A 15,166-nucleotide genomic window follows, 5' to 3' on the forward strand; every position below is an offset into this window, starting at 1 on the left:
TAATATATTGATATATATGGTTATATATTTTTATTCAATTAAACATTTAATAATTGGGTATTGTTCATTTGCAGTAAACACAAAAATGTCATATAAGTTAAATAAATGAGCGTTCTTCTGCGGAAAAATATTTATTTTATTAATTATATACAAAAATAAACATTTTCCATGTGGTTCCAATTTAGTGAAATGTTTATAATTGATAACTAAGAACTGATTAGTACTTCTTCTATTCGGATCGCTGTCGTGTCTGTTTATTATTTAATTTATTGAAAGTACTACAACCGTAAAGATTCAAACTATAATCAAACTGCATATATACTGAACATTAATAAATTCAATTTATTGTTCGTCCAATTGTCTTTCAACAAAATGTCCTTCGACGAAATGTTACTCAGCCAATTGTCCTTTGGTAAAAAGTTTCGGGCAATAGCCTGCTCATATTTGTATAAGCACAAGCCAATGGGATTATTTCTACCTGAATAAATTTCTTCCTATTTTATTGATAGGATATTCATAAGTGTGATATCAAAAATTAATCAATCAGAGAAAAATTAGGCCCAACCTTAACTTTATGTATAAACACTGAAAAGTAGCCAGTACATAGATATATAAGTGTGTATGAATATTTTAAAGAAAATAGGGCTTAACTATAAGTTTGTCTGTAATACATATTATGATAAAATAAATAGTAATAACTGAATGAATCGATTTTTATAGCTTTATTAATTCACTTAAATGTATAATTATTCCGGAACATTGGGAATTAATTAATAATAGTGGCAGTATCAAATTGACTAGGGCATATAATAATGTTGGGTTTATTTTCATTTGTGTTTTATTGTAATTTCCATGACAAAAATTAAGCAGCCAAACCAGAAGCAGCAGATGGAACGTAGCACCATTTCTTGACAACGGGCTTTTGCACCTTTCTGGGATTCTTTCTGGAACGAGAGCATACTTCTTTGGGTATATCAACGCACTCCTCAACTGGTTTGAGGCTGGGAACCAATTTGGTGACTTGTTTGCAAGCCTTTTGGGGTTCCAAGTTACAGTTCTCCTCTGGGACTTCTTGAACGATGGTTTCTTTCTTATCGAAACACTCTTCGGGTCCTGGTTGAGGAACACAGCCGGAGGGACCGCACAATTGTCTGGGGACCTTCTTACATTCAGTTTGGGGACTGTATTTCTTGACGTTCTTCTTTTCATTGGTACATACTTGTTTGGGCCATTTGGTACATTTTTGCTCGGTGGTGTAACCTTGGGTGACATCCTCACACTTCTCTTCTTGGATGGTCTCACAGTTGACAACATCATCCTCAACATCATGTTCATGATAACGAGTTTCACACTCGGATTCGTAGACAGTCTTACATTCTTCAGGTCCTTCACCTTCGCAGACTAAGGGAGTGTGACAGAACTTGACGGTCTCATCAACAGCAACCTTCTTGTATTCGATGAAACAACTCTTTTTGAAGTTTTCTTCACACTCTTCCTCTTGTTGAGGTTCGAAGTCGGTGGTGTAGGTAGTGTGACATCTCTCAGAGTAGCTGTGGTGACATTCAATGTGATCATCATATTCGGTTTCTTCTACCATGACGACCTTATCGATACAACGCTCTCCAGCAGCAGCAATGGATCCAATGTCAAGTGGGACATCATCACCACCTCCTTGACGGGCCAATCGGTTGTCAGAGGCAGCTGGGTGCTCAGCATGAGCATGATCATGTTCATGGTGGTCAGCATGAGCAGCACGGGCAGTTCCACGAGCTCCATCATTGAAGGGGAATGTGTTGAGGAGGGATCTTCCATCCCTGTTGATAGCAAGAGTTCTTGCTCTTGGTCCTCCGGCAGCAGCGGCTGATCCAATTAAAGCGATTAAACAAACATACTGAAATACGAAATAAAAATATGAATTGAATTCTTTCATCACTTGTGTGTGAAAGTTCACCTTGAATGATGCCATTTTGAGTCTAATTTAGCCTGTGACAATGCACACTGCCAATACAAAATAAGACTGATACCTTCTTGGAATTGAACATGTGTTTATATAGTAACGCTTGATTATATGGGTGTAGGAGAAAAAGGCAGGAGTTCATGTTGTGAAGCTTGCCGGTCCTTTCATCTCTTATGGGTTAGTTGATCTAGTCTTCTTACGTGGAATATTTTTTACACCCATATTTATGAAGGAAGGGTCAATTTTTTATAGAATATATTAAATTTTAATTGGTAAATCACAAGTGATCTTCACAATAAATGGTATAAATTATACATTCTATAATACTTTTTTTTTTTTTACATTTAATGAATGCTAAGATGATTATTATTAATTAAGTTTGTTAAATGATAAGAATAGTTTATCTCCATATACTTAAATAATGACTGCATACTTAAGCTTATAACACTTGCGATTAGTTACAACGAACAAATTAAAAAAAAAAAAAAAAAAAAACATTGTCATAGCAGGTTAAATGGCCAATTAATTTTTTTACTTCATAATATGTTTAATACATAGCAATGTTTAATATACATGAATTTTGGTAAATTATATACTTGATTGACAAACTTTTTGGAGACGTTTCAATACTCAGGAAGAAAGAACTATAATTTAATTTACTTCGGGCCCTCAATTTAACTTTAGCATAATTTATTCTTGCTAGTTTAAGTGTAATTGGGAACGCCGTTAAAAAATTAACTAATAAAATATCAGACAATTTCCTCCAGGTATTACATCGCTAGGGTTTATTAGATTCTTACTTATTTTTTGGGATGTTTTCATACTTTCAACCCAAATTATCGGATTTTTTCAGGAATGTTTTTCCTTTAGAAGGTATACTCCATTTTAAACTCGATTAGATATATGAGATTAATCGATTCCTATCTGAAAGAACAAATAAATAGCGTTCAAGTAGAATATTCTTCTTTTTCCAGTAGGTATCTAATTACTCATTGGAGAAGCAAAATGGAAATGAGAGGTTTGGAAACTTTATGATTGTGATTCATGATCCTCTTAACTATTGGACATTGTATTCCCACTTAAATTGAACAAATAATATTCAAAACGTAGTTTTTAGCACAGCTGAAAAAATGAAAGATTTTGGTCAAGATGTCCTCTCATATGTGCTTGGATTTCCAATGCTAAAATATAGACGTAAACACTAATAATAGTATTTGAAATGATGTTTTGCTAATTTATTTATATTGTGTTGAACCACATATAATTGTGTTCAATTAGTATTATGGTTGCTATAGAATAATACATTTAATTTCATGTTTATGTATATATTATCATTTTGATTATGGATATACACAAAAAAGACAAGTATTTTAACTATCCTTTTTAACATATTTGTGAATAAAATTATGTTGAATGTTTACCTGTCTTTACTTAATTTGGTTCAACAACAATAATTTGAATAATTGTTTGGTAGTAAGTATAAGTTTTTTTTAAATGTCTAAAGTCGGATGTTTTAATTTTACCATAGGGGACATTCACAAACTACTTGGCCACTTAGAGGGAGGGCTATCCCTAATTATAAGATGTGGTACAAAAATCACTTATTTATAATGGACTTTTTCCCATGAATATTTATCTTCTCGGCAATCAAAAAAGTGATTTAATGACGGTACAATTTCCATTATTTTACACACAATTTTGACAATTGGCCTTCCAGAGTATAGTACATCTTTGACATCAAAACTACTGGAACAAAACTAACAAAGCCAAAATTATGTATGATTGGCTTTATCATGACCATAAACACTACTTCAATTGGCTTTCGTTTTCGCCTTTATTGAAGAAAAGCATTAAAATTTTCCTTGTCCTGGTGTAATTTTTTTGAGGAAGGATCAAACAATACTGAGACAAACAATCAGAAAGATATCTGAGATGTTATCTTGCTAACATTCTCTAGCTAAAACCAAATGCATTTATACAACACATTATCAAAGTCATATACCAGAAAAATAATGGATAACTTTGTAATAGATCTATTATTAAACCGCCTAATATTCTTGGTTTTTTTTTTCTGTTAATAAATAGTTACTTATTGAAAAAAAAAAACAGCATGGAACTTAGCCTTTGTAGCTTATTTGAATCAAAGTTTAAAGAGGTCAACTTTTGTTGTTTGGTACAACATATGATAACTTATTCTGTTGAAAGAAAGTTAAATTTAAGCTTTTAATGGGTTGATTTACCCAGATACGCTATGTTTATTTTTTGTATATGTTTGTATGTAGAATACCATAATAGACTAAGGAAATAAGAACCTGTATTCCATATGATATCTGAGATATAAACAAAGTCACAAAATTATAACTGGCTGTCTGGCAGGGACCAATGGGGAAGTTAGACAAACAATCGAATTTAAAAAATGGGTTAAATGTACCTAGTTGGTATTTTAAGGTTTCATCAGACAAAAATGGTTGATTCAGTTATATTCAAAACCTGATTAATTATTGTTGTTTGTTCATAAAATGGGGAATGTAACCTTGAGGATTTGTTGCGGAGTTTTAATTGTAAGTCCTTGTTGGACTCAGTGTAGCATTGAAAAATGACATTGGAGTCATTTCTGCCAATTTCCTTCCTTGTCACAGCTGGTTGTTGCTGATTTGATAAAACAGACAGCCAAGCGAGCCCTCCTCCAGTACATTCTACAAATGCTCAGGATTACAATGTTGATTATCGGTCTCTTTGTTTAAAAATACACACGATTTTCGACAATATTTATTAGAACTCTGTCAATCTGTGGAAGAGAATGGCTCAAAAATTTCTCCCTAGCTCAAGAAAATAGTATTGAAGGATGAAATCATCAATTTTGATATTTGACTTCTACTCCTTAAAAAACGGGCACCTCTTTCCATGTATTCCTCGGACGTTCGTGACGATGCATAGACATTAATGCAAATCTCATCGTCCAAATAGAGTTTTGAACGATTTTTCTCTGCGATGAAGTTCGTATTAAATGACTAAAGTGCATTGATGAAGGGGAACACTAAATGCAGTCCTTTTCTAAAGTGCAAACTGGGATATCTAAATATTTGTTGAGTTTTTTCGTACATAGTAACATATTTGTAATTATGCATAATATTGACGAAAATGTGGAGTTGAGGCAAACACTTTAGAAGCCTCTCAATCCTGAACCGGAAGACAAAAAAGGCTAAATTTTTTAGTTTTTAAACATACCTATTTTAAATTATGTGCCAAATTAAAAATATATATATATATATAGTGTTGTGAAAATTTTTCTATTTTTTTATTAATTTCACTTGGAATGACACTATAGGAGTATAGATTAGTATGAAATATGGGTTATTTCTACAAAAATGAATTCCTTTCTATTTTATTAATAAGCATTGACGTTGCATCCCTTTTTTGGGGGAACCCCCCCAAAATGTTTCTGAAGCCCTCCAAAAGTTTTCATCATATCTATATTTATAAATCCGTTTTTGGTTTTTGGAGTACAAAATGGTCGAACTGATCAGTCTAAAATTTAGCAAGTAGATGTATAAAATGACCAAGGATGCTGTTGGGATATTTTTTGTGCATTCTAGTTCATTAAGAGCCTGTTTTTGACTGATTTTGCAAAATGCCCCTAAGAGCAGGCAATGTGCAAAATGCCCGGGTATTTACAAAATGCCCGTCAGGACGGTTATTGTAGAAAATGCCTCGGCAATTGATAAAATATCCCATAGAGTGGTCAATGGTAATTTTAACATCATTTACATTGTTAGGTAAAATGATTGTGTGTAATTTAATTATTAAACAATTCATTGCAAGCAATTTGATTACTAAGGATTTGATTAAGATAGAATTTCATTGTAAGAAATTTGATAATCTAGTGCAAAGATGTCCAAACTATGGATCGCCAGCTGCATTGCAGACCGCCGAATGTTTATTTGAGGCCCATTGTTCATTGTTACTTCAAATAGTATTTTTTAGCAAAATTATTGCAATATCATCAAAACAGGTAGAACGCTCATTATACGAAAAAAAATTGAAAAATATTTTACAAATCTCGTCTTATCTTAAACTCTAACAGGTTTGAAAATTTATCTTTTTTTAAGCAGTTTGGCCTTGAAAAATTAAATTTTTTCTTTATTTATATTTGGTCAAAATTTAAAATAAATTTGTATTTAATAGTTTTGTTTTATATAGCCATTTTTCAGGGAATTTGACTTACTAGGTTCTGCAGTCCATAAAAGTATTTTAAGTGTCAATGCAGCCCATTATAGTAAAAGAGCCAAAGAGGTATGCAATTTGAATGAACCTAATAAAATGTGGGTATATCAGGATTATCTAATACAAATTTACATTAGAATGGTTGATCCTATTTGATAATATTCCACTTAATATAAAATCTATAAAGTTAAATTCCCTGAAAAATGGCTATATAAAACAAAATTATTAAATACAAATTTATGTCAATTTTACACCAAATATAAATAAAGGCAAAATTTAATTTGCAGGCCCAAAATGCTTATAAAAAGCTAAGCTACCAACCCAGTTAGAGTTTAAGAAACTACGTAATACCGTCAAATATTTTCAATGTTTGTTCGTATCATCAGCGTTCAATGCGTTTTGATGATACTACGATAATTTTGCTAAAAAAATACTATTTGAAGTAATAATAAATAGTAAGCCTCGAATAAACATTTGGTGGGTCTCAATGTTGTCCTTTATCTACAGGTTGGACATCCCTATTAATCAAATCCTGAATAATCAACGTGATTGCAATGAATTGTTGAATAATCAAATTACTCAAAATCATATTACCTGATAATGTAAATAATGTGAAAATTACCATTGATCACTTTATTGGATTGCCTGGCCATTTTGCAAAATACCCAATTTTCCATATTGCCCGTAACAAATATGTTAACCTACATATGAAGGAGTGACGAAAAAGAGAAAAAAAAAGTGTTTCTTTTCTTTCCGTTGAAAGGCGCAATATTCTCATATTTTACACCTATCTCAATCAATTACATTTTATTATGAAAAAATTAGTACATTTGTATTTTTAACCTCTTAACAAATTTTAAAACCTTCTTTTTGTTAATATATATTAGGTCAAATTATATTTTAAGAGTAGAATTAAATGTGTGAGCCTGAAATGTTTTATGATAAATTTGAAGACAATACTATTATTGTCTTTTTATATAAAGAAGATGCTTTTTATATCAGTAAATAGTTCATTCATTCCATAATTGGAATAAATTTAATTTAATTACTTTAAGATCTACAAGAAATTATACATTGATAATTTTAGGGATGAAACCCCTACCCGACAGTATGAAAGCTAATTACGCGATTGTGTATAAGTATATCACTTAATATATTATCAAATACAATATATCCAAGATATATTAGATCCAACCTTAACACTATGAACATTTGAAATAATTGTAATAATTGAATGAATCGATTTTTATAGCTTTATTAATTCACTTAAATGTATAATTATTCCGGAACATTGGGAATTAATTAATAAGAGTGGCAGTATCAAATTGACTAGGGCATATAATAATGTTGGGTTTATTTTCGTTTGTGTTTTATTGTAATTTTCATGGGAAGAATTAAGCAGCCAAACCAGAAGCAGCAGATGGAACGTAGCACCATTTCTTGACAACGGGCTTTTGGACCTTTCTGGGATTCTTTCTGGAACGAGAGCATACTTCTTTGGGTATATCAACGCACTCCTCAACTGGTTTGAGACTGGGAACCAATTTGGTGACTTGTTTGCAAGCCTTTTGGGGTTCCAAGTTACAGTTCTCCTCTGGGACTTCTTGGACGATGGTTTCTTTCTTATCGAAACACTCTTCGGGTCCTGGTTGAGGAACACAGCCGGAGGGACCGCACAATTGTCTGGGAACCTTCTTACATTCAGTTTGGGGACTGTATTTCTTGACGTTCTTCTTTTCATTGGTACATACTTGTTTAGGCCATGTGGTACATTTTTGCTCGGTGGTGTAACCTTGGGTGACATCCTCACACTTCTCTTCTTGAATGGTCTCACAGTTGACAACGTCATCCTCAACATCATGTTCATGATAACGAGTTTCACACTCGGATTCGTAGACAGTCTTACATTCTTCAGGTCCTTCACCTTCGCAGACTAAGGGAGTGTGACAGAACTTGACGGTCTCATCAAAAGCAACCTTTTTGTATTCAATGAAACAACTCTTTTTGAAGTTTTCTTCACACTCTTCCTCTTGTTGAGGTTCGAAGTCGGTGGTGTAGGTGGTGTGACATCTCTCAGAGTAGCTGTGGTGACATTCAATGTGATCATCGTATTCAGTTTCTTCTACCATGACGACCTTATCGATACAACGCTCTCCAGCAGCGGCAATGGATCCAATGTCAAGTGGGACATCATCACCACCTCCTTGACGGGCCAGTCTGTTGTCAGAGGCAGCTGGGTGTTCAGCGTGATCATGTTCATGGTGGTCAGCATGAGCAGCACGGGCAGTTCCGCGAGCTCCATCATTGAAGGGGAATGTGTTGAGAAGGGATCTTCCATCCCTGTTGATAGCAAGAGTTCTTGCTCTTGGTCCTCCGGCAGCAGCGGCTGATCCAATTAAAGCGATTATACAAACATACTGAAATACAAAATACAAATATAGATTTGATTCTATCTTCACTTTTGTGTGTCAAAATTCACCTTGAATGATGCCATTTTGAGTCCAATTTAGCCTGTGACAATGCGCACTGCTAGTCACAAAATAAAACTGATACCTTTTTGGAAATTAACGTGTGTTTATATAATAATGGTTGATTATAGTTGTCCACGAGAAAAAGGTAGGAGTGCATGATTTGAAGCTTGCCGGCCCTTTCATCTTTTAAGGGTTAGGTGATCTCACATTCTTACGTGGAATATTTTTTACACCCATATTTATGAAGGAAGGGTCAATTTCTTTGTAGAATATATTGAATTTTAATTTCATAAGTGACATGTGATTTTCATTATAATTGGTTAAATTATACTTTCTGCAAATTGTATTCTTTTTTGGATTGAATGAATGTCAATATGGATATCATTTTTTAAGTTTGTCAAATAATACGAATATTTTAGCTCCATATATTTAAATAATAACTGCATACTTAAGCATATAAAAATTGCATTAGTTAAATGAACAAATTTCGAAAAAAAACACACGGACTCCCAACTGGACTTGAAGTCGAAAGTCAATTCAATTTTTTCACTTGATAAAGAGTATGTGCTTTCTACTATATCCTTTATTTTCTGTGCACTCTGAACTCGATGAAAATATTCAAGAACATAACATAAACTTGCAGCATAACGACTTTTTCCCAATTCCGGAAACTTTAAAATAATCTTCCATAAGTTAATTGTTACAAGTCCTGAATAATAGTTTGGCAAAAAAGTAATTTTGTATTTCCGGCCCTTTTTTAAAAAACTAAGTAAACCTTGGTCATTATTAGTCAAATCGGATCATACGATAAGGTGTGAGGGTATACTACAAACGTTTTTACGACAGTATTACGCTTGGCTGGTTCAGTTGTGAATTATCGTGCGTCGAGTATGGAGGTATCAAAGGAAAAAATTCGCAATATACCATTTTTACTAACTGAAATGAAAAAACGTGCCAAAAGCGATCAGATTTTTTTTCCATGTATATGGGGTCGTATCCTTTCGGTTGGTGTTACATAACAGTGGTTCATGTGTTTTTATTTTGTGTTGTTGAAGTGAATGATTTACCACGCACGGGCAGGTTTGTCGCCGAAAATGTGAATAAAACCATAGAATCTATCGAGATAGACCGTCAAGTTAGCAGTCATAGCATCGCCTATTAGCTGAACATCTTACATAAAAGCTTTGAAACATTGGCAGAAGGCTAGATTCAAAAATAAATGCGAATAGGAGAGGAATCGCGGCACATCAAGACAACGCCAGACCGCACACATCTTTAATAGATCAGTATCTGGGATGGAAAATTCTTATGAATTCACCCTATAGTCTGGATCTGGCACCTAATGACTACCATTTGTTCCTGTCTATGGCTAAGTGGCTTCTTGGTACAAGTTTTGCCTCAATAGAGGAGCGAATAAATATCTACAAATAAAATACTAATGAGAAAATTGTTTGAGTGTTAACCTTGACATCTGGTTAGTCATGTCTTTAAAAAAAATTGCCATTTTTACAATTTGAGATTAGGTGATATACTTTTGATTGATAGCCAATCATTTGTCTTGTGTTACTCTAATAAAGATATGAGCATAATTAAGAATTATATGAATAGTGCCTTATGTGCCTTAGAAATGGTAAGCAAATTATTCATATAAAGCCAAAATGACCATTGCTGATGGGTGTCTACAGGGGGTGAGCTGGAGGAGCTGTTGACCTCCCCCCAAATTATTGACTTTTTTCTTTTTACTACAAATTTATTTGGTCATGATGAAAAAAAATTACAAAAACTTGGTGTAAGTTGGTTTTTTAGAGATTGATTTTCTTAGAAAAAATGTCAAAAAAGGCCACAAAAAATATAATTTTTTAAATTTTTTCTGGATAGCTATACATTTTGAAATTATTTTCCAAAAACTTTATTACATGAATTTTTACCAAAATATCAAATTTTCTGTGAATAGCAATAGATTTTTGAAAAAAAAAATTAAAAATTACTTTTATTTTTGAAATTTTTTTTGAGTAGTTAGGTATTTTTCAATATTTTTGCAAAAAAAAAAAAAAAATTTCTGTGAATAACTATATATTTATTAAATTTTTAAAAATTATTTAGTATTTGAAATATTTTTTCAGAAAAAGTAAAATATGAAATTTTTTTCTAAAAAATTTAATATTTGAAATAAATAAAAAAAAGAATTGAAATTTTTTGTGAATACCTATGAATTAAAAAAAAAAATTAATATCTAAAATTATTGTCCAAAAAATTTAGTTTGATCTTTCTTTTCTAAAAAATTTAGTTTGATCTTTTTTTTTCAAAAATTTAATTCTTGATTTTTTTTCACAAATAATTAATATTTGTGATTTTTTTACAAATAAAATAATCTAAAAACCAAGTCCCCCCCAAAAAAAAAAAAAATAATCCAACGGACGCCCTCTTTTGCTAAAAAAAAAGCCCCCCTTGAAACTTATAATTTTGTTGAAAAGATTGCCCACACTTTTACTTGATCCAAATATAGGTTCTCTTTCTAAAAAGTATCTTTTATTTAAACAAGTTCATTGTGGAATGTCATTGAATATGTGCATTTAATATGCTTCATATTTATAATCGCGTTGTTTTTTTAAATTTTAAGCCTCAAATTATTCAATGAGCTTTTGTGTAAGATTGCTTCAGCGTTACAATGCAAAATTACATTTTGTAAATATATATTGACCATTGAATTGCACTAATTTTGTCATTTTTCAATACACACATGGGCTTTTGAACTCTATCAATTTCATTAGGCCTTTAATCAAATGACATATTACAATACTTTTGATCAATATGGAATCAATTCTATTGGAAAATCCGCTGTTCATTTAGTAATACTGACAGAGTAACATTGTTGATCAGTCAATTGGAAACAAATTTCAAGTAGCATAAAATATGAGAGATTAAGTGTCTGAAGCAGTAAGAATTAAAAAAATGCAAACGAATTCGTTTCACGTCTGAGAAGAGATTGTCTATCAACATCAAAATTTGCAATTTATAATAGTACTTTACTGTTTTATTTTTAAAAGCAACGCATTTTCGACCCATAATAAATCTATTTTATGCTTGATTTGATCATTTTAACCCGGGATTTTTCTACCAAGATTTATGAGCATAGTCTTTTCATATCATCTCACTCACTACTAAATACTCTCCAATGACTCCATATATTATAAATGAATCTTTCATAGTGGAAATCGGCTTTCTAACTTTGAAGTCTGTATCAGACCATGAAGTTCGGCTTCAGAATTATCACAAAAAGTGATATTGATTTTTATTTTTTTAAATTTAAACCTTGACATTCCATGATCATTCACACTTTATACCCCTCAAATGTCATCATTTGACCCGTTGTGAGTTCCTAAAATAAAATGGTGATATCCAAAAAATAAGATCATTCCCACAAAATAGTTGATATCCATAGAGTTTTTTGGGATGTTCTTCAAGCGATTTTGATTGAGATCCGTCATTTTTGGATGGCCTCCACAGGATTTCTACCATCAATTTTTTTTTCCTTTTTTTTGGAGTATCATTAAATAATTTTCCTTTAATTTTTTTTGCACTTTATAAAGTTTGAGTCATAAAATTAAAAACAAATAATTATTATTACGAAAATACTTTTTAGTCCTGATTAGGCAATTAATGCTTATTTGAATGATTTTTTTTAAAACCTAAAATTTAAATAAAATTGATTAAAAAAACCTAAAATAAGTAATTATCATTAAGCCCTAAAAAAGTTATAGAAACTTTGAAAAAAGATAATATTGAATATAAAAATTATATTCAATTAAATGATCTTATATGTATGAGATCATTGGAAGATAATAGACTTATAAGTTCCTGACTTATCTTCAGTATAACAACACACCTTCCCCCTACAAGTATTTCAATGCTCAAGGTATTTAGCTAACTATAATATGCCAAGCTTTTGAAATGTGTTTATTGATATCTAAATACTGGGGCTGGGGCGGTACATTAAATCCAAGGTTCAGTACGAACAGCGGTACACCACTTACGGTACGCAGTTCAGTACGGTATTAAAGTAAAATGTTTTTTTTTTTTAATAATATAATTAATTTAGTTTTCCAAGTTTGTTCGATGTTTTACTCCTTAATAATTTCTTTTCTGTACAAATATATTATTCCTAAATATACTTAATTTCTCTAAGAAACAAAGATTGATATAAAATATGCAAAGCTTATACAATCTTATTTTTCATGAGTTTATATATATTTTTTCTTTCAAAAAGATGAGTCTGTCTATATTTTCCGGTCATCAACAAGACTGATTAGGAGTCACAATATCGCCAACTGCCGAAAAAATATATAAGTACCTGTAGTTTTGAAATATCGTGAAGCTAACTTGGAAAATTTATACGATACCACTGGGGTTTCGTCAACTGGCATATATTTTATCACTTTGTAAGTCATTAAGTCATGTTTAGATGGAGTTGCTTTGAATAAGTATAAGTAAACAATATAGTATTACATTTACTCCATCGAACCAAGGAATCTTTTTGGTGAAATCCATATTCATAAAGTATATTTCTTTCACTAAGAATCACCTGGGCGCGAACATACACCCATTAAGTTCACGAGAATAACTTCTTCCAAGCGCGTTGTTCATGAGCTACGCCGGTTCATTATCTCTTTTTTGTAAAAGGATCAGGATTAAAATTACCTCACTATCTAAATCTATTAATTAAAAAAAATCAAAATTTTTATAATAGCAAAATATTTATTGTGAATATATATATATATACAGGGAGAGGGGATCAAATTGTCGCCTACTTTAAACCTTGATAACTTGAAGACGACATTATCAAATAAAAAACCGGTTACCAAATAGGAAAGCTATTCTCGCCAGCTGACGATACGTAGTTCAGTTAGCATCATGCCGTTATCATATGAGGATATAAAGAGCTATAAGTGGAACGAGGAGCTTTCGAGGTCCGCCGTAGTCATGGCATTGGGTAATAATGGAGGTGAAATCTCCAATTCAACGATTGCTTCAACCTTAAGAGTGAATTTACGGACTGTTCAGTGTATCTGTAAGAAGCTAAAGGACACCTGGGATGTTGATGCCACCATAAAGAGGGCACTTAAAGAGGAAGGCGCCGACAGGAAGGTCAGGGACACCGACTTTGTCGACAAGGTGAAGAAGATGGTTGAGGATGACCCTACCAGGTCCATGAAGGTCGGAGACAGGCCCTGGGTGTGGCAACAGGACTCAGCACCCTGCCATGTGTCCCAAATCTCCATGCAGTGGTTAACCGAGAACTGTTATGACTTAGAACCAAGGATTTGTGGCCTCCTAACTCTCCCTACCTTAATCCTTTGTACTATTTTGTCTGTTGGCTATGTCGAGACATACCAACAGACATCCCCATAGCACCAAGGCCAGCCTGATGGACTCCATCAAGGAGGTATTCGGCAACATGGACAATGAGATGGTCAGAAGAGCCTGCGGCATGTTCAGACGCCGTATTGAGGCCGTTATTGATACCAATGGTGATTATATCGAATGAATGGCTACACTATACCTATATGCTCGTCATAGTTTTGATTTTCAATAAAAAAGTTAAAAAATCTATATTTTGTGTTGTTTTTTCAAGAAAAATATTTTGGCGACAATTTGATCTCCGCTGCCTTTATATACGTACCACACAGGGAGTAAATGTACCAAACCCCAAGGGTCGTACCGAAGAGAACCGAGGTACAACCTCGTCCAGTACTAGCCTTAATGTCTACTTGCTTGTGTTTATATATGTAGCAAAAATCTACCAACTATATCATTACACGCTATCAATTTTATGCCTAACATAAAAAAAATAATAGTTCAATGGAGAGTTAATTAATGGCTTGATAACGCTGGCATAAACATTTAAAAATGTCTTGCAAATATGCCGATATTCTTTTGTTCTCTACTGGCATATAGCTTACTATATGCCTACAGAATGTTGGCTAGGTTATGTCTACATATTCCCAAATTTACTACAATGATTGAGTTGAAAAAAACATTGCAATTTCTTTTGATAAATAGTAGACTAAGAGACAATCATTCATAAATATTGGCACTATTATATCGATAAATCACCACTTGTTACAATAAAATATATGTGAGTTATAGAAAACGTCAAATTATACTTCATTGGCTCTGTGCAATATAAATAGAATAACTTTGGGTTACTTAAATACATTTTTCACTGTGTTATCCCGCTAACACAAAAATACCCCATGTATTTTGTTGTCAGCTTGTCTCACTTGATATGTCATGATGGCCTTTTCATTATCTATCCTTTTTGATAAATAAAAAAACATGTAATAATGCTCCGTTCTTAAACACGTCGTTACCTTTCCAGCGAAAAAAATATACATATATAAAAAGCTCTGAAATCATTTGATAGTTAGCCAAATAAGTCAATCCCACCAACTGCTATTTATGCATTAAGAAATCCCAGACTATCATTGCCATATCATTTCTTCAAAAATTTTAA

The 15,166-nt window shown here is 32.3% G+C and overlaps 1 protein-coding gene across 3 annotated transcripts; it reads right to left on the reverse strand.

Annotated features, from left to right (window-relative positions):
- Positions 1–707: 707 nt before the first annotated feature.
- LOC121125748 (uncharacterized) lies at positions 708–8,791 on the reverse strand. Of its 3 annotated transcripts, none has more exons than XM_040720950.2 (2): positions 8,661–8,733; positions 708–1,891 (listed from the first exon to the last, which is right to left on the reverse strand). In XM_040720950.2, the coding sequence occupies exons 1-2, from the start codon at positions 8,673–8,675 to the stop codon at positions 863–865; spliced, it is 1,044 nt and encodes a 347-aa protein (XP_040576884.2). In that variant the 5' UTR covers positions 8,676–8,733; the 3' UTR covers positions 708–862. The 3 variants fall into 3 exon arrangements, with proteins under 3 accessions (XP_040576884.2, XP_040576883.2, XP_040576889.1); XM_040720949.2 differs by lacking the exon at positions 8,661–8,733 and adding an exon at positions 1,952–2,045; XM_040720955.1 differs by lacking the exon at positions 708–1,891 and adding an exon at positions 7,421–8,598 and having other exon boundaries at positions 8,661–8,791.
- Between the last annotated feature and the right edge of the window lie 6,375 nt (positions 8,792–15,166).

The sequence above is a fragment of the Lepeophtheirus salmonis genome, chromosome 10 (genome assembly GCF_016086655.4).
Source record: "Lepeophtheirus salmonis chromosome 10, UVic_Lsal_1.4, whole genome shotgun sequence".
Classification (NCBI taxonomy): Eukaryota; Metazoa; Arthropoda; class Copepoda; order Siphonostomatoida; family Caligidae; genus Lepeophtheirus; species Lepeophtheirus salmonis.